This window comes from Pipistrellus kuhlii, unplaced genomic scaffold, assembly GCF_014108245.1.
Source record: "Pipistrellus kuhlii isolate mPipKuh1 unplaced genomic scaffold, mPipKuh1.p scaffold_m20_p_4, whole genome shotgun sequence".
Lineage (NCBI taxonomy): Eukaryota > Metazoa > Chordata > Mammalia > Chiroptera > Vespertilionidae > Pipistrellus > Pipistrellus kuhlii.
In genome coordinates this window covers 39,648,477-39,674,589 of record NW_023425540.1, presented here as the reverse complement: position 1 = coordinate 39,674,589, position 26,113 = coordinate 39,648,477, and the positions used below count along the sequence as shown (strand labels likewise).

General features: G+C 37.0%; 1 protein-coding gene across 3 annotated transcripts in view; it reads right to left on the bottom strand.

Annotated features, from left to right (window-relative positions):
* Positions 1-26,113, bottom strand: part of ATG10 (autophagy related 10) — a 183,613-nt gene that overhangs the window by 138,369 nt on the left and 19,131 nt on the right. For 2 of the 3 annotated variants that reach the window (XM_045571688.1, XM_036410163.2), the window contains one exon: positions 1,400-1,507. The exons of the other annotated variant lie outside the window; for it this stretch is intronic. In XM_045571688.1, coding sequence (XP_045427644.1) covers positions 1,400-1,507 — 108 coding nt within the window. The remainder of the gene's footprint in view (positions 1-1,399; positions 1,508-26,113) is intronic. 3 annotated transcript variants of the gene reach the window in all.

Below are 26,113 nucleotides of genomic sequence, written 5' to 3'. Positions count from 1 at the left end.
GAATTCTACATTTACTCACATGGGAAGATGTCTGTAATATACATGCTCATTGCAAAACAAAATTATGCATGTGTACACATGACAGAAATATGTGAAAGAGTATTTATGAAAATATTAATAGTAATTACCTCCAGCTGAAGGATGCATGGGAGTTTTTTTCCTCTTTTTATTTTTTCTCTATTATTTATGTTTACACTGAACATATAAACATTGTTTTTAATAACAACAAATACAATAAGGCTACTTACATTGAATTACATTGAAAATATCCCAGGAAACCACTAAGCCATTACCACCCTATTAAAATTTAATTTAGCAAAATTTTCAAGTCAAGGTTAAAGTCTTCTACAGAATGAGACTCAGATTTAGCATATTTTTTTACATTTCATTTTTTTGTTTTATTTTATTATTATTATTTAAATTTTATTTTATTGTTTAAAGTATTACATATAGTAGTACATATATCTCCTTCCCCCTCCTCCCCCCATTGACCTTCACCCAGTGTCCCATAGCATATTTTAAAGAGCATAGGGGAAAAGAGTTAGACACAAATTAGGCAAAGAGGTTTCCAGCCAGGTATTAAGCATCAGAGAGATAGATTTGCATTGTCCTACAAATGTCCTAGAGATTTCACAGAATAAAAATCAATAGGCAATGGAAGGAAGGCTTCTGTGGAAACCAAAGGGCTAAAGGCTCACTACAACTCAGAGTAAATTTCAACCTTACCACAATTCCTGCTTTCCATATTGTAGCAGCGAAAAAGAAGGAAATCTTACCTTTTGCAACTGCATGGATGGACCTGGAAAGCATTATGCTAAGTGAAATAAGCCACTCAGAGAGAGACTAGTACCGTATGATTTCACTTACATATGGAATCTAATGAACAAAATAAACTAACAAATAAAATAGAAACAGGCTCATAGACACAGAGAACACACTGACAGCTGTTAGAGGGAAAGAGGTTGGGGACTTGGTAAAAATGTGAAAGGATTAAACTAAACTAAACAAAAAAAACCTCATAGATACAGACAACAGTTGGCGATTGCCAGGGGGAAAGAGGAGTGGAGGGAGCTAGAAAAGGATACAGAGGGGATAAATGGTGATGGAAGGAGACTTGACTTGGGTTGAACTCCAATATAATATCCAGATGATGTATTATAGAATTGTACACCTGAAACTTGTATACTTTTATTCCCCAATGCCACTGAAAAATTTTAGTAAAAAAAAAAAAAAATACAAGAAAATATCTACTGATAAATTTTATTCACTTCTCCTCTGACAGCAGGCCTGGGATCCAATGACAGTTAATTTTTTAAAAATATATATTTAACAGACTTAAATTTTTAAATGTATACTTCACAAAGACTAAAAGGAGAATATGACATGGTAAATCACTCACCTCCATAAGAAGACACGTCTGTACATGGGCAGATGTCCCTGGATGTGACACCACTGTCCCATTTTTTATTTGAAAATGTATTTTGCACATATATCCATCAGAACAGTCCTGTGTTCCATCATAAAAAAATACATAAGAAAATACCAATTATTTTAAGTATTCATCATTCTAAGAATTACAGTTACTCATAACTTCCAAACCGAGCAATGAAAAACAAAGTATATTAAATGAGATGAGATAATAGGGATAATCTCATCCAATAAATAGAAGTTTTAGTTCCCCACCTTTCTCACTTATTGGTACTCCTCCTTCTCTTAGATTAAATCCCTACTCCCCCTTTTTTCCCCTTTAGCACACCATAGAATAGAAGTCACAAAGCAAAACTTTTAGGTTGGCTGCTGCTAAAAACCATATAAATATCTTGATTTTCACAACATACACAAAAAGAAAAATTTTAGGAAAACTTGCAACAAAACTTGAAACTAGAGCCCTTTCATTTTAATTACGTGATCAAGGCAAGATCTCCATTAAAATGTCCCAGGAAGGAAATCATGCAGTACCTGGTCCCAGTGAGTCTGAAAACACACTGAACCTATAAGGGAAAAAGGAACCTTATCCAGTCTAATCCTCCCATTTCATAGATTAGAGGGTGAAGGACTGAAGGACAGAAGCTTGTCTTACATCTAATTAGGGGCAGAGCTGGAAATGGAAAGCAGGCCTGTTGACCCTAGTGTTCTTTTGACTACACTACGTAAGCAAATTCTGCCAGAGACGAGGATGGAGGCAGAAAAATGCTTACTACAGACTCTCACTTTGCACATTGAGTAATATGCTGAAGTCACTTAAGTGTGGTCTGGGGACAAGCAGCAGCCTCAGGGTGACTTCGATGGCAGCCTATTAGGCAAAATCTCAAGCCCCACCCAGACCTCATAAATTGGAATCTGTTTTTAACAGGATCTAGGTGATTCACGTGCACATTTGGAGCATGAAGGCAGCTTGCATGGCAATTCCTGACTCAAAGGAACTGCAAAATGTTGGCCTTGAACAGTGGTTCTCAACTCTGGCTACACATCAGAAGCACCTGGAGAGTTTTCAAACTACTGTTGCTAAAGTGCCCCTCAGACCAGTGAAGTCAGGATCTTCCCAGTAGATGCAGCAGCCAAGGTAGAGAGCCACTGCACTAAATTAACTGGAGTCCCCCTTTTGAACTCTGAGAACAGTCACCCTGTTCTCTGCAGCTGCCGTGGGAGAAAGGGCACAAACTGCCAGCCTGCAGGAATACCGGGCTCACTGGCAGCTCCAGGGGCTCCTCTCCCTCTGTGGAGGCTCGTCTAGGAGCTGTGATGTGCTGAAATGGCTTTCTACGTGGTCTCACCACCACCTCCAACCCTACTTTCTGCCACTTGCCCAGCCTTGACCTAGTCCTCTGTCTCTGCCATAATCTTATAATTTAAGTCTATCACTGTCCCATGTCCAACTCCATTTCAACTATCAGGACTCCTTGCTGCCCTCCACTACTGAGCAGGTTGCTTCTCATAGTTCCTATTAGAAGAGAAACTAATAGGAAATACTGCAATCCAGACACTACTAACAAAAAACTCCTCACGTTATCTACATAGAATGCCCTTCACCTTATACCAATATAAGGAATAAAGATTTAAATGATAAAAACAATACCATAAATGTGCTGATGAAAACACTGGAGAATAGAAATACATACATATACTATTAAAAAGATATTTTAAAAATAAATAAAAACCTCAAAGTCATAATAAAATGCTGATAAATTCTACTTTATGAAAAAAATTCTTATCACAAAGTCAAAAGACAAACACATCAAAGTGTGAAAAAATTACATGTCGTTCTTATTATAGAAAAGGACTAATTTTGTCACTAAAAAGTAGCTTTAATTTCCTCAATATATTAATAGTTTCAACAAATCAAATAGAAAAAAAGTCAACAGCTCAATAAGAAAATGAGCAAAGAATACAAACAGGTAGTTCACTAACGAGGCAGTAAATATGGATATTACTCACATAATATGTTCAATATTATCCATAAAAAATGCAAATTAAAATGACATAATACATTTTTTTAAAAACCTATCAGATTGGCAAAGATCAAAAAGCACGAAATACACTATGGAGACAAAGATGTGGGTGAAACAGGTATGTACTCTCATACACTGTCAGGGGCAGGCTAGCTTAAATCAGTATAACCTCCCTGAAGAGCAAGTTAGCGATAACTATCCAAATTTTAAAAATACACATATTTTCCACCCAGAAATATTACTTTGAGGAATTTATCTTACAGATATAGTTAAGAACATTAGGAAGTATAACTCATGCAATGATATGTATTAAAGTATTATTTCCATAACACAATATTGGAGTTAACATAAATGCTTATCATTGAGGATTTTTTAATAAATTATGATGAATCCAAATAATGGAATGCTATGCAGGCATAACAATGAGTAAGTTCTATAAATGATTGATATGGCATAAAATCAAGATAGTTCATTAAGTTAAATATGTGCAGAACTGTATGCAAGTGTACATCATGCTACCATTTGTTTAAATATAAATGCATATGCTTGTATGTGCACTGAAAATATCTGAAAGGACATTCAAGACACTGGTATTGGTGATGACCTCTGGGTTTGGGTGAAGAGGATGGGAAGGTTAGGAAGGAAATTTCCTTTTTTAGTGCACAAATCCTTTTGTGCCTATAAATATAAACCTTTCATGTTAGACAAATACTTCATTCACTGCTCTCTGAACATATGTCTCCAGGCCATCACATTGCTGCAGTCCATTCCAATCTTAAAATTTCTAGGGAGAAAATGTCCTCCAGGCTTTATAGAACCCTAGGGAGATAACCAAGTTTTCTGGTTTGTGCTGACTGCATACTGGATGGAGATCTAAGGATTTCCTAACAGAACATGTCTGAGTCTGCTTTCTTACAAGCTGTCATGGGCTATGCCACCCAGGGAGCTGTGTTATGCCTATTTGAATCCAACTACCCAAAAACTATAGGGCTTCTGTTGTTGAGTTTTAATAAGCTTTCAACAATCTTGTCTAGAAAAAAACCCTTATCTAAAATAATTGGGTGGTTATCTCAGGGCCTTAGCTCTACTTTGGAATAAAGTATTGCATATGAGACTCAAGTTAACTTCCCAGAATGATCAGCAGGATTGGCTCAGCCAAGGCCACAGAGAGCAATTAAGACAAATGGAAGTGTCAAGGTCACTGCTGGCACTGACCGGCAGAACCTGTGGGGTTAATGGAACCTTGAGGAGCAGGCCAAACCTAGGCCACAGATCTCAAATAGTTGTCCTTTTCCCTTGATGAGTGATCAAACCAAAACTATCAATAGCTGCCCAAAGGTGATTAATCTTGGGGACAAAAGAAAAGTGAAATCTGCTGCTGAAAAGAAAAGCTTACACTGAGTTGATCAAACATAAAATAAAAAAAATATTTTTAATGCCAAAGTTAGATGATATAGAAAAGTAATCGTTAAAGCTTTAGAGATCCTGCAGAACACAATTCTGAATATGGTATTATGTCTCCTCTTCATGCCCACTCCCAATACCCATCCAATGTTGCTAACTCTGGTTTCAATTTCTGATACTGTTGTTCCTCGTAAAGGCATGTGTGGATCCTGGCCAAGGCTGATTTGGATGCCTAGAATCAATATCAAGAGTGACCAGATCCAGTCAAACTAATTCATGGATAACCGCTGGCCTCTGACTCAGGCAAAAATTCAAGAAACCAAAAACCCAAAAGTTAAAATATAGATATTAAAAAATATATATGTACATATACAGTATATGTTTGTGTATATAGACTATATATATGTGTGTATGTATATATGTGTGTGTGTGTGTGTGTGTGTGTGTGTGTTTACTGATTTCAGAGAGAGGAAGGGAGAGGGAGAGAGAGAGAGAAACATCAATAAGAAAGAAACATTGATCAGATTGGCTTCCTCCTGCAGGACCCTTACTGGGGAACCAGCCTGTATGTGCGCTGGCATGTGCCCTGATGGTGAATTGGCCCGGTGACCTCCTGGTGCAGGGGATGACAACCAACTGAGCCACTCCAGCCAGGCCAACATATTTCATCTTTGATGTATTTCTTAAATTTTCCTTGGTCTTGGAGTATTGTTGTTTTTGGTGTGGTTTTTGTTGTTGTTGTTGTTTTTGTTTTGTTTGTTTTTTTGTAGTGTGGATTATTGCTTTTATCTTTGTGACCTAACATAATTGTCTACTGAACGCATTTATTCACTAGCTGAGAATTAAACCACACAAAAATATTGTGACCATTGGTTGTTGACTGGATATTTTCTGGTTCTATCCAGTCAAAAAAACTTTCTTAGAATGTCCATGGTATGAAATAAAAGAGAATCTGTAGGATTTTAAATTAAAATATTCTCTCCTCAATAGCAGTGTATCAGAGGGTAATACTGCCTTCTACCACAATCTGTAGTCCAACAGTGAATCTTGTTTACATTAGCATACATCCTATATAATAAAAGCCTAATATGCAAATTGACCAAACGGCAGAATGATCAATCAACAGGGGGCAGGGTCAGTGAGCAGGCAGCACTAGGCCAGCCAAGGTGGGTGCCAGTGGGCAGAGGGAGGGGATGTTGATCGGGTGGCAGAGGGGCAATTGGGGGATGGGGCCACCTGCTCACTAGTTGGTGCTGTGCCCCAATAGGCCCACAGATCACCTCCCACAGAGAAGCAGGTTTAAACCATCAGTTGTACATCCTCCGAGGGCTCTTAGTCTGTGAGAGGGCGCAGGCTGGGCTGAGGGTCCCCCTGCCCCTAAGGGCAGAATTTTCATGCACTGGGCCTCCAGTATTACATCATTTTATTAGGTTTAAATTTATAATCAATCTATAAACAAAGCACAGAGAACTAATTGTAGAACGGAATTTAAATATTATAGATCTTGATGATGTAAAATTAATAATATAATTAATTTAAAAACAAAAAGGAGGAACAGGAAGGAATGTGAGAGACAGTATACACACACTAAGTTCCTCATCTACTACAGCAAAATACAAGTTATTGTTCAAAGATAAAAAATCAAGAAGTAGCCAAGAACGGTTTGGCTCAATGGATAGAGCGTCGGCTTGGGGACCGAAGGAACCCGGGTTCGATTCCGGTCAAGGGCATGTACCTTGGTTGCGGGCATATCCCCAGTAGCGGGTGTGCAAGAGGCAGCTGATCGATGACTCTCTCTCATCGATGTTTCTAGCTTTCTATCTCTCTCCCTTCCTCTCTGTACAAAATCAATAAAATATATTTTTTAAAAAAAATCAAGAAGTAGAAGTATACTGTTTAAAGTTACAGAAATAACCCAGAGCTGGTGGCTCAGTGGATGGAGTGGCATCTCATGGACTAAAAGGTCCTGGGTTTGATTCCCAGTCAGGGCACATGCCCAGGTTGTGGGCTCAATCCCCAGTAGGGGGCCTACAGGAGGCAGCCAATCAATGATTCTCTCACATCATTGATGTATCTATCTTTCTCTCCCTCTCTTAAGTCAATAAAAATATTTAAAAACATATTTTTAAAAGCTCACATTAAACAAATAAAATAAAGCTTAGCTCAGTGGACAGAATGTTGGCCTACAGTTCGATTCCGGTCAAGAGCACATCCAGTAGGGGGCATGCAGGAAGCATCCAATCAATGATTTTCTCTTATCATTGATGTTTCTTTCTCTCTCTTCCTTCCTCTCTGAAATCAATAAAAAATATATATATTAAAAATAAAATAAAGTTACAAAAATAACTGAGAATACCTAAGAAGTTATTCTTCATCAATAAGGTTCCATTAAAATTTAACTTATTCATACAATAGAATACTATGCATACTAGAAATAATAAAAGAGCCCAGGGGTGGCTCAGTGGTTGAGCATGGACATATGAATCAGGAGGTCACAGTTCAATTCCCATTCAGGGCAAATGCCAGGATTTCAAGCTCATTCCCCAATCAGAGGCATGCAGAAGGCAGCCAATCAATGATTCTCTCTCATCATTGATATTTCTATCTCACTCTCACTCTCACTTCCACTCTGAGATCAATAAAAAAAATCAAGAAATAATAAAATTATTCTGTATATGCTCACAAAAAAAGATGTCCATGATGAATGTTAGGTATATACCTTATTGTCAGAACAATAATTTCATTTATATACACATGTACATTATATATATATATATTTAATGTGCACACAAATACAAACTACAAAACTGAATCAGAGGAAAGAAAATATTTTAATCTGTATTTTTATATATATGTATGATTAGAATTTTTACAATGATCACGTATTGCTTTTATTATAAACATTAAATAAACTAATGTAAAACAAAGGTACAACCTATGAAAGAAAAAGTAATATTGTGCTAAGGAGACCGAGTAAGGAAAGTTCATTAAAATTTCCCTTCCATTTTCTACAAACAATATGATTCTAAGGACCTTAAATGTTCTTTATACAATGTTAATTTTTGTTTTTATTTTCTCTCCTTTTTAAACTAATCATCTCCTTGGTAAGCCAAAACAAGGCCAATACTTCTTTGTTAAGTTGCTACTTAATTATAGCATATCTTCACTTTGTTTTGCAAGCGGACATTGTTTTATGCGATTTAGGGCCTCAATTTTCAATTCCATTCAATAAAAACATGCTGAGAATCCTAGCACTGTGCTCCTTTGTATAAGTTAGTTTTCTTAAAATAGTCCTGTTCCCTTTTCCTGGCAGAACCACCTCCAGCCCCTCTCCACTTCCTAGATGAGCAGTGAACACTCCCTCCTCCCCTTCTGTGAATGCAGGTCAAAGCACAACAAAGCCAGTAGCCCTAAAAAATAAGGAGCAGAAGAGTATCACCCACTTATCAGGCCAGAAAAGGTTCCTGGGCCTTTAAGAGACCTTATTTGGGGGGAAGCACGCATGGATGTGTTAACACATGTACTTACACAGCTTACTGTTTTTATTTTAAATGGTTACAGTTTAAATGATGTTAAATCCTTTTTTCCCCTTCTTGCAGCCAAAGCATCAAAAGTAAGTTATTAGATCATGCTAGTTCCATTTTCCTTATTAACACTTTCAACAGATAACTCCACAATGGTAGGTTTCACTATTAAGCATTGGTGGGATTTCATTCTCTTTTCTCTTTTTTACTTTTTAATAATGTTTGGTTTTCAGGTTTTCCAACTTGTCCATTTTAAGTTTTCTATTTTCAGTTCATAGATGTGAGGCCTCCGTGTGCCCTCATACTTTTTATTATATTAAACTATTTGGTTTTGCTTCCCAGAGCATTCCTGCTTATTTGTGCCCACGGAATGGCCAGTGGACACTATAACTAATTGGAGGGGTTATGGTGAGCCAGCTGTAGTAAAACACCTTCTTCCTGTCTCTGTTTTTGCTTCCAAGTTAAGCTTGTAGAGATTTTAACATATTTTGTTTGCTCTAGTTGAAATGTTCTCAAAGGCTTATCATTGTTCTTCCAATGTCATAGAGAAAGTAGGAAGAAAAAAAAAAAACACATATAGATGAGTCAAGTTCTGACCTTTCCCACCTTGATTTCTGGGTTGAAAGTTACTCTAAGTCTTTTTCTTTTCATAAATAAATGATTTCTTTTTATAGTATTATCTGTTAAAAGGAAATTATTCCAGAGACTTAAGAGTATTAAAGTAATTTGTACTTAATAAACTAAATTGAAAAAAAGTTTGATAGTCTGACAGTAGGAAATTATCAGGGTAGCAAGCTGTCACTTTGATATCAAAGCAAGATTCTTGCAAAGCAGTACAAGTAACTTATTAACTTTTCCAATTTGGGGGAAATCAAGAAGGATTCTGCTAAGAGGATGGGAAGAAGGAAAGTGAGCAAGGAAGACCTTCCTGGCATGGGTGTCATACACAGTACCACCCAATGGGTGACTTGAAATGAGAGAAGTGTATTCTCTCACCGTTCTGGATCTGGAGGCTATAAGTCCAAAATCAGCTTGCCCAGAAGAACAGCTGAGGGGGGGCAGAATTCATGGCCGCTGCTTTAGAAGCTGTTCCAGCCTGAGGATATTAGGCCATATTCTCAGGGTTGTTATTGGAAATCAGAGGATTTTGACCAAAAATCAGAAATGGAGGTATCACAGCTTTTAGAGAAAACTGCATGGCAGTACAATTGCTCTTTCTTGTCCAGGAGGTCTAGAAAATGTGAGGCTGAAGACTATACTGGAGTCATTCTATTTGAGGGGGGGGGGGAAATGCATCTAATATCCACTACCTGTTTAATACCAGACACATGGCAAACTCACTATGTCGGCAGAGAAGGGAGGAAAGGAAGAAGGAGACAGGGAGGGTGTTATCCACTCAGTCTTTGTTATTAATGTAACAAAAGTTCCCTGACATATTTCCCAGAATGAGTCACAATCTCTGCTCTCAGAGTTATTTCCATGCCAGGCCTGTGCATGTTTAAAGCTCTCATAATGAATACCCTCTCTTCTGTATCTCCCAGCAGAACTCCTGCCTCCCATAGGTTGACTTTAGCAAGTCTCAGAAGAAGAAAGTTTGTTGCCTTTGCATCAGGTAGCAGGAGCAGGAGCACACCACCTTACCCCACACTTTTGCTACAGATCTTAGTGACTCTTCCTTTAATACTTCTTGTCTGACATTTCTATGCGATAATCATATTCTCCCGCTGCTGTGTTTCCAGCCTTAGGATTGGAGACAGACCACCTAAATTGATGTTCATATACTTAAAATCTGTATGAATTAAATTCATTTTACATAATGGAGGGTCAGACTGGTACCTTTCAAAAATTTTGGCATTCTTCTAAGTGTTTCTTTAGACTAGATTTACCCCGCCCCGCGCCTGCCCCGTGTAAAACAGTTATAAAACAAACAAACAAACAAAAATACACAAAGTCGGGGTTTTCAGATATTGGAGATAGGAAATGAAGGGCAGTGATCTCTAAGAGAAGAGAAATAAACAAGGTGAGCTCTACAAGTGTCCCAGCTCTCTGCCTGGAGAAACTTCTTATAAAAGAAAAGATAAAATGGCAGATGATTTCATTGTTTGCTCAACCTAAGAATCAATAGAAAAGTAATAAATAAGCCTCTTAGAGAAAATAAAAAGATCAACAAATAAAAATCATTAACTTTACAAATGTAACAATAATCAAATCATAACCAAAAATACATCATGCCTAGTATGAACAAAAATTGTCAAATATCCAGGAAAATATCTATCATCATGTCAAGAAAATGATACAACTTGACTTAGGACATGGAAAAAAAAAATCCTAGTGTTTTTGTTTTTTTTTTATAAAACTTGTAAAGTGATTCTAAACTTTATTTTAAAAAGAAAATATAGAGAAATAGTTAATTTAAAAAAACATTAATGAATGATAGGATTATCCCGTATCAAAATAAACTAAAGACAATTAGTAATAATTAGAATCGATATTACTATAACAAAAAAGAAAAAACAATCAGGAATTAGAATATGGAGTCTAGAAATAGACTCATTTATATCTTAAAATTTAATATTTGATAAAGAAAATAATTTTGGATCACTGAGGGAAGTCTGGATGTGTCAATAATAAATATGAAGTCAACTAGATCAGCATGAAATAAAATAAACAGCACTAGCATTTCACACAATTTCCAAAATAAATTACAGGTGGATTAAAGCCCTAAAATATAAAAAATAAAATAATAAAGGTCTAGAGAAAAATACAAGACAATATTTTCATAATTTGAAGTTAGAAAGGGTTTCCTGAGTAAAACCAACCCAAAAGCCATAAAGAACAAGACTGACAGATTTATTAAAAATTAAAAACTCCTATATGACAAATGATACTATTAGCAAAGTTAAAAGAAAAGTGACAGTCTGGGAAAAAATATTTGCAATATATATAGGAAATGAAGGATTGATAGTCATAATATACAAGATAGTCGTACAAATCAATATTACAAAGATAAACAACCTTACAGTAACAGAGACAAAGGGCAAAAACAGGAAATTCCTAAAAGAAATACCAGTGACCAATAAGCTTATGAAAACCTGCACAATATCAGTGAAATGAGGAAAATGCAAATCAAAACAATATATTCTTTTTAGAATGAAAATATTTTAAAGATCAGTAATATCTAGTTTTATAGAGTATGAGGAAATGGACATACTCATATACTTTTTGATAGGAGTATAAATTGCTATAGACTGGAGAGTTTGTCCATGTTCTCATTCATTCATTCATTCATTCATTCAACAAATATTATTAGCACCTACTTTGTGCAATGTGTCATACTGGGCCCTAGGGATATAGCAGTGAACAAAACAAACAAAAGCTCTTGCTCTCCTGGAGGGTAGAGAATAACAAATAATTAAATATGCAAAGCAAGTAGCTGTAAGTGAAAATAAAAATAAATTTGGGTAAGAGGGATTGAAAGTGATAGGGTTAGGAAGATGCTATTTTACAGGGAGTAAGCAGGTAGGACCTCTCTGATAAGGTGAGTAAAGATCTGAAGGAAGTAAGGAAACAAGTCAGACAGCTATCTAGAAGAAACAGTAGATAGTGGGAATGGGAAGTGCATGGCCCCATGGTGAAAACAGGAGATACTAGTGTGGGCTGGAGCTGAGAGGAAGGAGCTGAAGAGTAATCCTATATAATAAAGAGGTAATATGCAAATTGACCCTCACACCTCACAAGATGGCTTCCTGTGACCAGGCCAGAAAGGGGGATTAGTGAGGGATGACCAAATGACTGAACAAGCAGGCTGTGAGGGGTGACAAGGCCAGCAGGGGTAGCAGTTGGGAGTGACTAGGCTAGCAAGGGGGACAATTGGGGGTGACTAGGCTGGCAGGGGAGGCAGTTAGGGGCAACCAGGCCAGCAGGGAGGGGAAAATTGGGGGCGACCTGGCCATCAGAGGGGGGCAATTAGGAGTGACCAGGCCAAAGGGGGGAGAGGGGGGCAGTTCAGGGTTACCAGACAGGCAGGCAGGTGAGTAATTAGGAGCCAGCTGTCCAGGATTATGAGAGTTATGAGAGGGATGTCTGAGGGGTCCCAGACTGGAGAGGGTGCAGGCTGGGTGAAGGGACACCTACACCCTCCCATGCACGAATTTTGTGCACTGAGCCTCTAGTATTAAGATTAGAGCCCTAGCTGGTTTGTCTCAGTGGATAGAGCATTTGTCTGCAGACTGAAGGGTCCCAAAGGATCCTGGGTTCGATTCTAGTCAAAGGCACATGCCTGGGTTGTGGGCTCGATGCCCAGCCAATCAATGACTCTATTTCATCACTGATGTTTCTATCTCCCTCTCCCTTCCTCTCTGAGATCAATAAAAATACATTAAAAAAAAAAAAGATAAGATTAGAGAGGAAAGGGTTGAGGGAGGATTCATTTGGGCCTGGAAGTTATTATGGTCAAAGCTTTGGATTCTACTCTAAAACTGAAAGTTGGACTCACAGGTTGGTTTTTTTTGTGTGTGGTTTTTTTTAATATATTTTATTGAATTTTTACAGAGAGGAGGAGAGAGGGATAGAGAGCTAGAAACGTCAATGAGAGAGAAACATCGACCAGCTGCCTCTTGCACGCCCCCTACCGGGGATGTGCCCACAACCAATGTATTGTATATGCCCTTGACCTGAATCGAACCTGGGACCTTACCGACGCTCTACCACTGAGCCAAACCGGTTTCAGCAGGACTCACAGTTTTAAAAGATCACTCTAGCTTAGGGGTGTCGAACTCAATCAGAGAAGGGGCCAAAATCTAAAATCCAGCCTAAATCGCGGGCCGAATCGTTTACTGAACAGTCATAAACTGTCATTGTGATGGAAACGCAGCAGAGTGCAGTGATGACAGCGCGGTGTGGGCCACATTGCAAGGCCTGGCGGGACGGATTTGGCCCGCGGGCCTTGTGTTTGACACATGTGCAGTCTAGCTGCTGTTTAGAGACCAGATTCTAAGTGAGTATTAATCAGGAAGCTATAGCAATAAGCCAGGCAAGAAATGATAAAGAGGTAGAATGGGCTAAAGTGTGCAGTTGAGTTAGTGAAAGTAGTTGATTGGGAATACATTTTGAAGACAAAGCTAATAGGATTTACTAATGGGTTAAACATAGGATTCAAGAGCAAGGGGAATCAAGGGGAACTCCAGGTTCCTGTCCTGAGACACTAGAAGTCAATACTGACTGAGATGTGAAAATGGCAGGCAGGGGGAAGGTTAAGGGAAAAATGAGTTAAATGTGCCTCATAGACAGACATTCAAATGAAATGTCAATTAGGTTCCAGGATATAAAAGCCTGCAGTTAGGGATATGATAGGTGCTAAAATATAAATTCAAGAGTCATTGGTGAGTATATAGCATTTACAGCCAAGGAGCTGGATAAGATCTCCTAGGGAGTGAGTCTAATTAGCGGGAGAAAAAGTAGTCCAAAGTTTGAGGCCTGGGGCACTCAGTGTTGAGCTGTTGGGAGATGAGGAGGAACCAGAAGAGGAAGCCAAGAAGAAACAATCACAAGGTAGAAGGAAACCAAGAGGTCAGTGTCCCCAGTGCCAAGCAAAAAATATTTCAAGAAGGGAGTGATAATGTGCCAATTTTGCACTATCTGTCAAAATGTAAGATGAGCATCCTCGCTCATTCAGCACTTCTATTTTGAACTACCTATTCTGCAGAAATTTGTAAGTACACATAAAAATTGTATTGCATGCATATTCATTAAAGTATTTGCAATAGCGAATTAAATGCCCATAAACAAGGGCATCCTTAAATTATGGTGCATTTGAACAAGGGAGTAATATGCAACAATTTTAAAGAAACCTAGAATAGGTAAATTATTGATAAGGAATGACCTCTTAATATTGTCTTAAAAAACTATTTGAAGAATAATCATATGGAATGACTGATTCCAGATATATGAAAAAAGAAAACATATATATGTTATATATATATATATGTGTGTGTGTGTGTGTGTGTGTGTGTGTGTGTGTGTGTATTACCCACATAGCAGGCAGGATCATGTGATGAGAGAAAGCATAAGCTCCAAATCAGACTTCCTGGAATATAAATTTGGCTTGTCACCTCAGACAAATTTCTTAACTTCTCGTGGCCTTCTTTTTTCCCTCTATAAAAGTGCTCAAAGAGAGGTTCTATGAATTAAATGAATTAATATTTTAAAAAGGTCAGTTTCTGGCAGGTAGATATTAATAATGTCATAAAAGTGTAGATTATCTATAATAATAAAAACATAATGCGCTAATTAGACCAGACATCCTTCCAGATGGCCTTCCAGACAAAGACAGGGCTGCGAGGGAAGCCTAGGCCGCAGGTGCCAGAAGGAGGCCGGTGCTGGTAGCTAGTGAGAAGGAAGGCTTACTCTTGCACGAATTTCATGCATTGGGCCTCTAGTAATATATAATAACACTGGTTTTTCAAAGAAGTTTGGACTGGGAGTTGGCAAAGGAGGTGAGAGGGAGCTAAAAGAGACTTAAACATTTAACCATATATGCATCTATACTACTTGAATTTTTAATAATATACTAATGCAAATTTTACAAAAATATATGTGCAGTTATTGTGAAATTCTTAAACTATTTTTAATAGAGAAAGGAAAAAGAATAGCAAGTTTATGAATCTCAATGGTTATTTCTAGAGATTTTTAATCAACGAACTAAAATTTTGCTGACACAAGAAAATAAATCAAAGAATTGGGATAATATGAGGCAGGCAATATAACATTTTCTAGCCATTTCCAAGAAAGTTACACAGACACGTGGCAATAAGAATTTAAAAAAGACAGAAGAGCCTAAATGAAATGAAAGAAAGGGAAAAGAATGAAATTGAGTGCAGATTCATAGACTTTGAGTCTAACCATTCAGGCAAATCAAAAATCCTATCACACCTGAGAGAAGCCCAGCGTCTCCGGACAGGTTTCCAGTAACATAGTCAGCATGTGTTACTAGTCAGTAGTCAGTTCCACCTTATATTCACCAAATGCATTCCCTCATTGTTCCTACCTGTCTCATCTGAAGCAACACAGAATCAAGTCTCTTTCTTCATCAAGAATTACTCTTGGCTACACATACTGGCCCTACTACCTTGTCTGAGCAGGTCCAGCCCTGCTTAGTGTGGGCAGAGAGGGCTTTCCAAGCAGCAGGCTGCTACACTGCTCCAGACCTAAGGCAAATACAGCTAAGACATTTTCCATACAGTGATGCCAACAGGTAGAATGTTTAAGACAATGTGGTTGCACAATTGAATGGCTTCTGACTTTGACTGAATGCTGCTTGAAGAAACAACAGGTATTTGCAGGAGACAAATGCTAGAGTGTGCTACAGGCAGACTCAACTTAACCCTTAAATGCATAATCCCAAATCTTCCTTTCGTCACCTTTCTTTGTCTTCAGTATAAATTCTTCACCAGTTCCTCCCCAGACCTTCCCAAGGTAGAGTTCACTACTCCATGTATGGCTCTGCCTCTAATTACTATTTACTGTATTTGCATGCAGTTTTTTTCCTCATTATAATGTCATTAGTATTCAAGGGAGCCCTGTTGCCAGGGCAACCAGGAGTAGTGCATGCAAGGCACAGCCTTTACTGAAAACTTAACCCTACTTTGTTTAATCCCCACTGTGTTTTTTGGCTCACTTCACTATGTGGTCAAAAGAATGGAAATATGCTGCAGTTACCCCTTCTCACATGGTGCTGCTCCAATATGTTCCCCAGATAACTAACCTCGATAAGTTCCTCTGATAACAATAAATTCTCCTTCTGATCAACACTGAACACATTTGAATATATAAAATAGTCTATTTTTCTCCAGATTAAATGTTCTCAAGTTTTTCAAATTTGATATTGTTTTTTTGACAATTACTAATCTAACTGCCTGCCCTTGAAAACATTCTAAATGATTTGGCTGAGATCAAACTCACTGCTTCTATACCATCATGTCAATCTGGTAACCTTCTCAAAAGGACATAAGAGATCAGATTGACAAAAGTTCTTTTTAACTAACCTACAAAGGTATGCTTATCAAAGTTGGGTACAATAATAATAATAATGGCTTATCAGGTGATCAAACCAAGATTTAATTTTAAAAAAATACCTTAGTCACAATAGGCAAAAATGAGAGGATAGTATGAATAAAAATAATATTCTAAAATTAGGCTTAACAATCCAACTACACAAATTCTGGAGTTCTTGCTTAACAGTAATATACACTTTTAAGCCATAAGAGCTTCAGATGCCCTCAAGTTCAATAAGATCCAAAGTGTGATAGGCTGCCATGTAGGGACTTCTTATAACTCAGTGAATAATTGTCACACTTTCAGGATAAGGTAAGGAGAGCAAGGTCAACAGTTATGCAGAACAGTTACGCTCACTTCTGATGTAGCAGACATAGAGAAGGCCAGTGAGAATGCTACTGGACAATAAAACCAGCTGCAATGGTGGAAATGCTCCCTGTGCTGAACAAAACAGTAGGCAGGAGTCACCCGAAATGTGTCTAGTGTAACTAGCGAACCAATTTTTTTTTGTTTTATTTAATTTTATTTTCAATTTGAATTACATGTGGCTACTGGCCACCATATTCTAAAGCACAGCTACATAGATGATTTGCTGCTACAGAGTGAATGTTCTTATAACATTTTAACATCAGACTGTATTCTTCAGCTTTCCCCCAAACAAGCAATTGGAATGGAGCTCAGTAACACCCAAGTCATTGTCCAGAAGGAGGTCCTACTGTATGTAGCATCCATTGTAGGCTACATTCTCCAAAGGAGAAGGCCCAGGCTATAGGGACAGTCTGCCCTGGGACCAGGGGTAGGAGTTTAGAAGAAGATGGGTGGTTAGTATGACCAGGGACTTGAAAAGCATAATGGCATAGAGTGAAGCACACAGACTGCCTGAGTTCATATCCAGCTCTGCCGTAAATGATGTATGATCTCAGCTACCTCATCTGTAAAGTGGGGATAATAATGACAACAATTACCAACCAGTGTAAAGATAAACAGAGTTAATACAGATAAAACACCAGTAGAATAGAGCCTGACACTAAATAATTGCTAATGAGTGTGTGTGTGTGTTTTGTTTTGTTTTGTTTTGTTTTAATAGGTTTCTTCTTCAAGAGTTAACTTACTTGGATCAATCCCCAAGGAATAGAGAGGTTAAGATGTCCTATTTTTCTTCCTAGGATTTTATTCTTCTATATAATTCAGAGGCCATCTGAATAGCTATTTGGCTTAATCCAGCTCAGTCTGGTTCTCCACATCCTCCTGATTCTTACCAATCCCACTTATCTTCCATATCAGTAAGACATAAGACACAGCACCCTCTACCCCATCATAGATGCCCAGTTGATAAATTATTTCCTGAAACTTGACCTTCTCTCAGTCCTTGCTTTCCTCCATTCTCTGAAATTTCTTAGTCATTGAATGTGGGACCTGTCACTGTTAACATTCTTGACTCAGCCCTTCAAATTGTCAGTCCACTGTTTCCTAACCCTTTTCACATCATGCCACACATCATAATCCATATTTGAACAGTATAATGGAGTAAATTGGAGGGGATTTATATGAAACTTTGTGAAAAAAATCTTAAATACATTTTTTAACATTATATAATCATTTCAGTCAATACTCACTTCTACCCAGAGCCCCAGGCTAGTCTTTTGTCTATATACTGAAGAGTATTTATCACTTTTCTCCAAATGATAGACACTCCTTTCTCATTACTAACCAGAATATGGATAATTCAAATTAAATTATACTTCAAAAGGCCCAATATTCAGTAAATCAAATGAATATTCCTTTACTTTCACTAACAAATGTAATGTGAAAATGTCTTATGAAAGAATGAATAAATTGTGACTAGAACTGAAATCATACATTTCAAACCAAAGACGCAGGGTTTTTTTTAAGTATAAAAGTTGTTGCTCTAACTTTTTTTAATAATCATTTTTTGCTATTCAAATTGTGACACAGACTAAACACCTCAAGTGAATCTTTTTAACCCCACATTCCCAGGCCCCAATTTTTGCCCTGAATCCATAAATTTTTATCAGTGCATCTATTGTAGATACACTGGTAATTTTCTGTTAGGTTCATGCATCCAGCTAATTACACTATGTTCTCAAGCCAATAATTACCTTTTAATAAATCTTCAAGGTAAGAATTGTTTACCATAAAGGTTCTAATTCTCCTTTTAGATCATAAACTTTTGACAAAACTCTCTTTAGACCTCTACAGCTTTTCAGTCTGAAACAGTGGAAAATTGTATTCCAATCCCATTTCTATACATGAAGCTGAAAAACAGATGTGAGTGAAACAGCTTTGGTTATATTAGATTCTCCATGTAGATACATCAGACTGTGTGTAACTCACATACAGGCAAAGTTTTACACAATAGTTTCTCTGTGAATAAAACAGCGTATTATTTGAATCTCAGTGTTTTCGCCAGCAAACCTTGATGGGCAGCCATTACATATCCTTTCTGCAGTCACTCCATCAGCATTCAAATTCAAGCCTGTTTCCATAGTACCTATTGTTTCAAAGTATGCATTTGCCACCTCCAATATTTCATTCCCCATAATCTGTGTTAGTACTTCTCTACAGAGAACCGATATCCTTCCCAGCATTTCTCCTTAGGAATTCCAGCCATGCTGGAATTTGGCAGTTTCTAATGTGAGCAGATTCATCAATCTGAAATACCGGTTTGATAACATAATAATCTGGATAAATGGTGTCTTTATGTCATCTGACACATCATCAATATGTTTAGAAGGAATATTTGGGTGTGACACCTTTTCCATCTCTTCTGCTTGACTGGCCTCTCTTCTTAGAGTGGCTGCTAAAATGAGGGCTTCTATCCTTGTGTGAGGCGGTTGGCTTCAGCTTTTAATGCTGTGAACTTGTAACAGGTCTATTGAGTTTAATCTAAATAAACTGAAAAGCTTATTGTTGGAACCAATCTCAAAAAAGAGCTTTGGGCTTTTTTTTTCTATTGCTTTTGCAAAATTTAAAAATGTTCCTGCCCAGAATGAGTTTTTGTGGTGAGGTGCCAGTGCAGTTTGCTCAGTACCTTGTCTTCATCTGATAACTTTTTCCTGCCAGTAAGGCTATTTTAGGCCGAGAGAAAAAAAGTTCTTGAAGACACACATCCAAGTTTGAAATGATTCTCATTTCATTACCTAACTAGTGACTTCAATTTTTTTGATACTGCGTTAGTCTATAAAACTGATGGATTCCCAGCTTTAATGAAAAGTTATCCATTAAGATCAAAAAGTAGGTATGATATCTGTAAAATTTAAATCTTTTTAAAATATAAATAACTAATGAATCCTATAGGCTCTTAAAACTACATAAAATCATTACAGGAGTGGGTAATCTTCTGTGGTCACTGAAATATTTTAAAAACAAGTTTCATGAAAATTCAAACAATTAACCATTGATTTTTTTTTCCTGTTTATTCCAAAAATTAAAACTTTGAAATAACCACAAAATATATATAAAGTGTACACTGGAGTATGACTAAAAAAATATTTTGACAAATTTACATTCTGAAGCTAGAAAGCTTTTTAATGAGTCAACTTCATTAAAGTATATTCAAGTATTACTTGATTTCTAAAAATACATATTTTTTAATTTTCAAAAACAATAATTCACTGCAAAATTCTGTCAATAATATGACTTTGGTTAATTGTTAACACAAAAGCAGAAACTAAGTACATAAATCAAGAAGTAACAAAATCAATGTTTTACTTCACAACATAGTATCAGAAAATGGTAATGAAAGTAATAAAAATAATCATGTATAAGTTCTAAGTCAGGAAAATGGTAAAATAATGATGATGATAATGAACATAGCAAACAAAATTGAAATTAAAATACAAATATTTTACACACATTAAAAAACAAAAATTTAAAAGCTGGCAGGAATCCAAATATTCATAAAAAATGAACAGGTGAGTAAAATAAATCAGATATGTACAATGGAATATTATTCACCCTTAAAAATTAAGGAAATTCTGATGTGCTACAATATGATAAACCTTGAAGAATTACACTAAGTGAAGTATTCTGGTTAGGAAAAAATATTATATGAGGTACCTAGAGTAGTCAAGTTCATAGGAACAAAAAGTAGAATGGTGGTTGCTTGGGAATTGGAGGAAGGGGACAAAGAAGTTGTCTCATGATTAAAGAGTTCCAGTTTACTAAAACGAAAATGTTCTGGAGAAAAATCCTGGTGATGGTTATATAATAATGTGAATGTATTATACTTAATACTACTGAACTGTATTGCTGAACTGAACTACTTAAAAATGAGTAAATATGGTAAACTTTGTCATGTATTTTTTATCATTATTTTAAAAAATATTTAATTTAAAAGGTTAAATGATACATCTTATGTTTTATACATAACAATATATATATTACATTATTTTAAAAATTCATTTACTCATGAAAAAACATTACAACTAGGTAATCAGACACACAGGGCAGATGCTAAGTGTATGGCTACTACAGAGAACTTCTTGGCCAAAGTGCAGCCAAAATAAATAGCAAATTTAGGGATTGTATAAAGGGAGCCATTCAAATAGTGCTAAAATATCATGCCCACTACTATATATTCCTGACTGGCTATTCAGGACACTGTTAATGAACTATAACCATTGGTATCTTGAACTCACCTACAGCCTAGTCACGGCACAGCAATAATTCATGAATAGCAATGAGAAAGCTCCGATCTAGTATTCAACCTCCAGCTTTCTCCCGGATCAGCTTTTTTCTCTCTTCCAAGATTAGGATAATTCTTGGACAATCCTCTGGGTAAGTCTCATCCTAGCTCAACCAGGGTTAGGGACTTCTGCTTCTTGAATGCTAAGCACAGTATCTCCCTTTCAGCATATTCCACCCTCTTGAGCAGAACTCACAGCGTGGCTAAGAAAAAGTTAATGCATCATAAGTAGGCTTAAGTGAAGCAGTATCCTGAACAAGGTGAATTATATGACCTTCTAAGTCTAAACCTCTATTTCCATGACTCATGAACGCTTTTATTACTCAAGGTTACATAACACATAAATCTCAACTTTATATTCTGATTGCTGGTCCAAGTATTAGCAATGAATAAAATGCATACCAAAGAGGCATGCCTTGTAGTGATTTTTAGTAACACTCAATAAAACTAAGTAGTAAATGCAATTTGTCATTGATGCGCCCCCATTTCTACCTCCGCTTTGTTGTCAAAGCCCACATACTGTCCCACAGTAGTCCAAAATTCCTAGCCCATCCAAATTGCCCCAAGGAACATAATTCATCTTTCTCTTTTCCCTCACTTAAAATACTGCCCTAATTTTTAAAATCTCAATTTGGCAATAGCCCATCTCCATTTGGTCATGCTTTTCTGATTTCCTTATGAGAATGTCAACACCAACTCCCATTCAGTGGTCACTAGAGCATATGGGCCTGCCTGTAAAGGGAAACACAGAATCTCTCCACTTCAGGATCTAGTATCCAGATCCTTACATCATTACCTATTCAATGCATTAAATTGTCTTGTTAGGATACTGGAATTATAAATGATGATCTTTTCTCTTTATTCAAATTTTAATATCTACTGTGTTGGGGTAAAGGGACATAAATCAACATTTCAAAATCTCATCCTAAACCAAATGCTTTTCAAACCATCTGTGGTAAAAGATCAGGATTTTTACTTCCAATCTGTTATACACATACATTTATGGGGGGGAGGACACACTAAAAATGAATTTCTAGAAAAAATAAAAACTCAAAACATATAAAATACAAGCCTCAACTTAAAAAAATTAAAGAAACATATTTTAGAGCAGCTTTAGGTTCACAGTAAAGCTGAGAGAAAGGTCCAATATTTCCTATATACCATCTTCCCCCAACATGCATAGCTTCCCCATAATCAGTATCAATTTTTCAAATTATATTTGACAGATATAAAATTATTCTGTCAAATTACTTACAAGTTTCTTAGCATTCATTTTCAATTTCTATACTTATTTCCTTGCACTGGTACCATTCTAGGACCAGGCCACATTTGGCATAGTTCTGCCTCTCTCATTTCAACACAAATACCCGCATCCAGGTTGTCATCAGAGTCAATCCCCTCCATAAAAGAAGCAGGAAGATATAGAATAGCATATGCTATGGTTAGTGAAAAAGTCACATGGGATACATACACATCTGCCATCTATAGATTTCCAATTCATAGAAGCTGATCCTTTTTCATAAGCTATTCGCCAATCTAATACACCTTCAGGTTTATGAGAGTAACAAGATCCAGGAGTCTCATATATGCCCTTCACTTTGAAATCTCTCCTTTTTTTTAGGGTAGTTAAAACCCCTATTCTGGTACTTGATTATTTACATAATAAAGATCCATTTAAATGCACACGAACTACACCCTCCTGAAGCCAGCAGGAGGTGAACAGGAAGATCTGAGAACAAACTTCTCTGTATGTGTGCAAAGCATGTCTCCCTTGTGCAATCGCTTCACAAATAAGAAATAAACACTGCTTTATAAGACTTGGAAGAAAAGGTTTATGGCTTTGACTGTTTTCCATTACTGGAAAATTTACATGCTGAAAAGTAGCAAAAACCAGTGCAAAAGAATAAACAGTGGGAGCACTTCAAGGGCTTGTTTCTTTCAAAAATCAGGAGTAAAATTGGGTTTTATTAGCTGTTTCATTAAGTTTTACTTTGAAGAAAAACAAACAGTGAAAGCATATGTGCAACATCTGATGAAAAAAGGATTTCATTCTAAACAGTCTCTGTACAAAACTCATTAATGTAACATTAAATGTGAAGACTTGTCTAGCATTTTAAGGATAATTTCACTCATTTTAGTTTACTTATAATTTCTGACACAGTTTATTTAACATATTCTAATCTTTAAATCACCATGTGTACTAAACTAATATATTAAATCTGTCTTTTCAATAGCATTTTGCAATAAATATCTACAGCAGCTGTTAAAGGCAATTAGCATATGAAGTTTGCATTAAATATAACACCTAATATAGAAAGATAATACAGCTAGATATTGATAACTTGAAAATTTCATGAAAACAGGTGAGTTCTTCTTAATCAGATGCCTGACACCTCAAGTATATCTTTGAATAAAAGTCTAAATATATGTGTTATTATATCCAATATCTTAAATCTAAGCAGCTAATATACTGTGCAAATTATTAAATAAAAGTAAACATGTTTTTCCTTAAAGTAATTTTAAGCATGCTGGATATACACCATCTCCCACTGAAAGAACTTGCTCAATTTCTATTTTTCCATTTCAAGACTAGATGTTGATAAGTAACTAAAATTTATTAGTTACCTAGTCGGGGAAGAAATACATATGTTCCAGTTCAATTGTATTGGCTACATAATAGTATGGGCCTCTGGAATGCAGCAGATTAAATTTCAGCTTCTAACTAAATGGTTGAATTCAATATTAAACTAAAGGTTAGGTATTAAGACGGTAGTTTTTGGAAGCAGACACACCTCGATTTCAATCTTAACCCTGCCTCTTACATAAAGACAGTAACCTTGGACAAGTCACTTACTTTCTCTAAGCCTAAATGCCTTATCTGAATTAGAAATAATAATAGCTAAATCATAAGGATACTGTATAAACCAAATCAAGTGAGTTATTACATATAAATAACAGCACAGTGATGGTGCTTTGACTTAGACTCCCCTTTAAAACAAAACAAAACAATTACTCATTTTAATCACAGGTATATAGCACATAATTTAAAAAGTCAAATGCCACTAAAATGCATATATACTGTATATACTAATATCAGCAGCCCCTTTCTTACCCTTTTCCATACTCTGCTCAGCCTACCCAGAGGCATCCACTTGCAACTTTCCTTATTATATTTCCTGGCATTCATCTCCAAATCCCATACATTTTACATAAACAGCTTTCTCCTAAAACCGTGGTCAGCAAACTGCAACACACGAACCACATGCGGCTCTTTAGCCCCTTGAGTGTAGGTGGCTCTTCCACAAAATACCATGGCCTGGGCGAGTCTATTTTGAAGAAGTGGCGTTAGAAGAAGTTTAAGTTTAAAAAATTTGGCTCTCAAGAGAAATTTCAATCGTCGTACTGTTGATATTCGGCTCGGTTGACTAATGAGTTTGCTGACCACTGTCCTAACACATCAAATTTAGATATTATCTACTTATTATATAGACGACATATATCCAAATTCAGTGTGACCCCCAAATTAAAACAGCAGGATCATTTAAAAAATGACATCTGTTAAACTCATACATTGAAAAGAACATACAGGAGAAACCATCTCTCTCTTAGGAGCCTGTGTAGGCCAAGTCAATGGTAACCTGTTGACTCAGGGGTCTCTATTCCTCAGAGTATAAATGTGAAATGGTTTTATTTTTTCCAATAACTGCATTTAACTCTCCTGTGTGGAACCTCCTTTCCCACATGGTTAAGTGTGGCAGACTGCGTGCACTAATCTCAAATTTCCCCCTCTATTCCTTTTGGTAGTACCTTCCCACACTGACTCTGAGCTTGGCTCCTATGAAAAACTCAAGGAGAGGTCTCAAGAAGTGCTTGAGTATTCCTACCTTCTGTTTTTGGACCCTTGCCACCGCCATGAGAACACTTGCAGGCCCGCCTGCTGGAACACAGAACCAAGCCAGATCATCCCAGCTGAGGCCCTCTTAGTCCAGTCAGCTCCCAGACAACCCTCAGCCAACTGTGGATGCATAAGCAAGCCCTGCAGGTATCAACCGAGCCTGTCACACACCAGCAGAATGGGTCCAGCCAATGTGTAGGCTTCTGAGAATTAATAAGTGGTGGTTGTTTCAAACCACAAAGTTTGGTAATGGCTTATTATGCAGCAATGCCTAACTGATCCTTAAACAACAAGCTGATTCCAGGCTATAGCTTTTTAGATGCTGTCAGTTATTAGAACTCTATCCTTCAGATAATTAAGACTAAATCTTATTATTGTTGTTGTTATTTTTAAGACTTCAGACTCAAAATCAATTTGAAGCTCTTCCCTGCCTGTAGTTCAATCCTCATTCTCTGCAGTTTAGAATGGAGAAATGAAGCAGGGCCTTGCTCAGGAAAACTTCCTGTCACTCACTTCTTTTTCCTGTAATGACTTGAGAGCTGAAGGTGGGAAGGAGAGGCATCTAGTTGCTTAACAGGGGACAGTCATAGTCTTCTCTTTGTTTGCTGTTGCCTCTCTGGCTCACATGGACTGGGCATCAATGTCCCTGCATCTGGCATGCAGCTGCTAGCTCCCTCCTGGAGTGATCTTAAGGGCTCTTCAGAGGATCCTGCAGTTAGTACACCCTCTGGAATATTTACCTGGTCTATGCAATCAACATCCACCCGCTACGACTACCGAGGTCCCTTTACCCTTTGGCTCACAGCCTTCTTGAAAAGGACAATGGAAAAATAGGTCACGCCTAGCTACTCTCTGAAGTGAGAGTATTAAATAGATTAAGCAGTGTCCTCTGCCCCAATTATCACTCTCAACTTTGTTTAGTCGTGCTCCAACAGAAAGGCAGATCAGCAAGTCCAGAGCTAAGCAAATGCTCAACTAGGCAATGAAATGACCTCCCTGCTGACTTGAAGGCACCCATACTCTTTGCAATTGCTTCTTTGGAGAAGGAAGGGAGGCTTGGGGGGGTGGGGGGGGGTCCTAG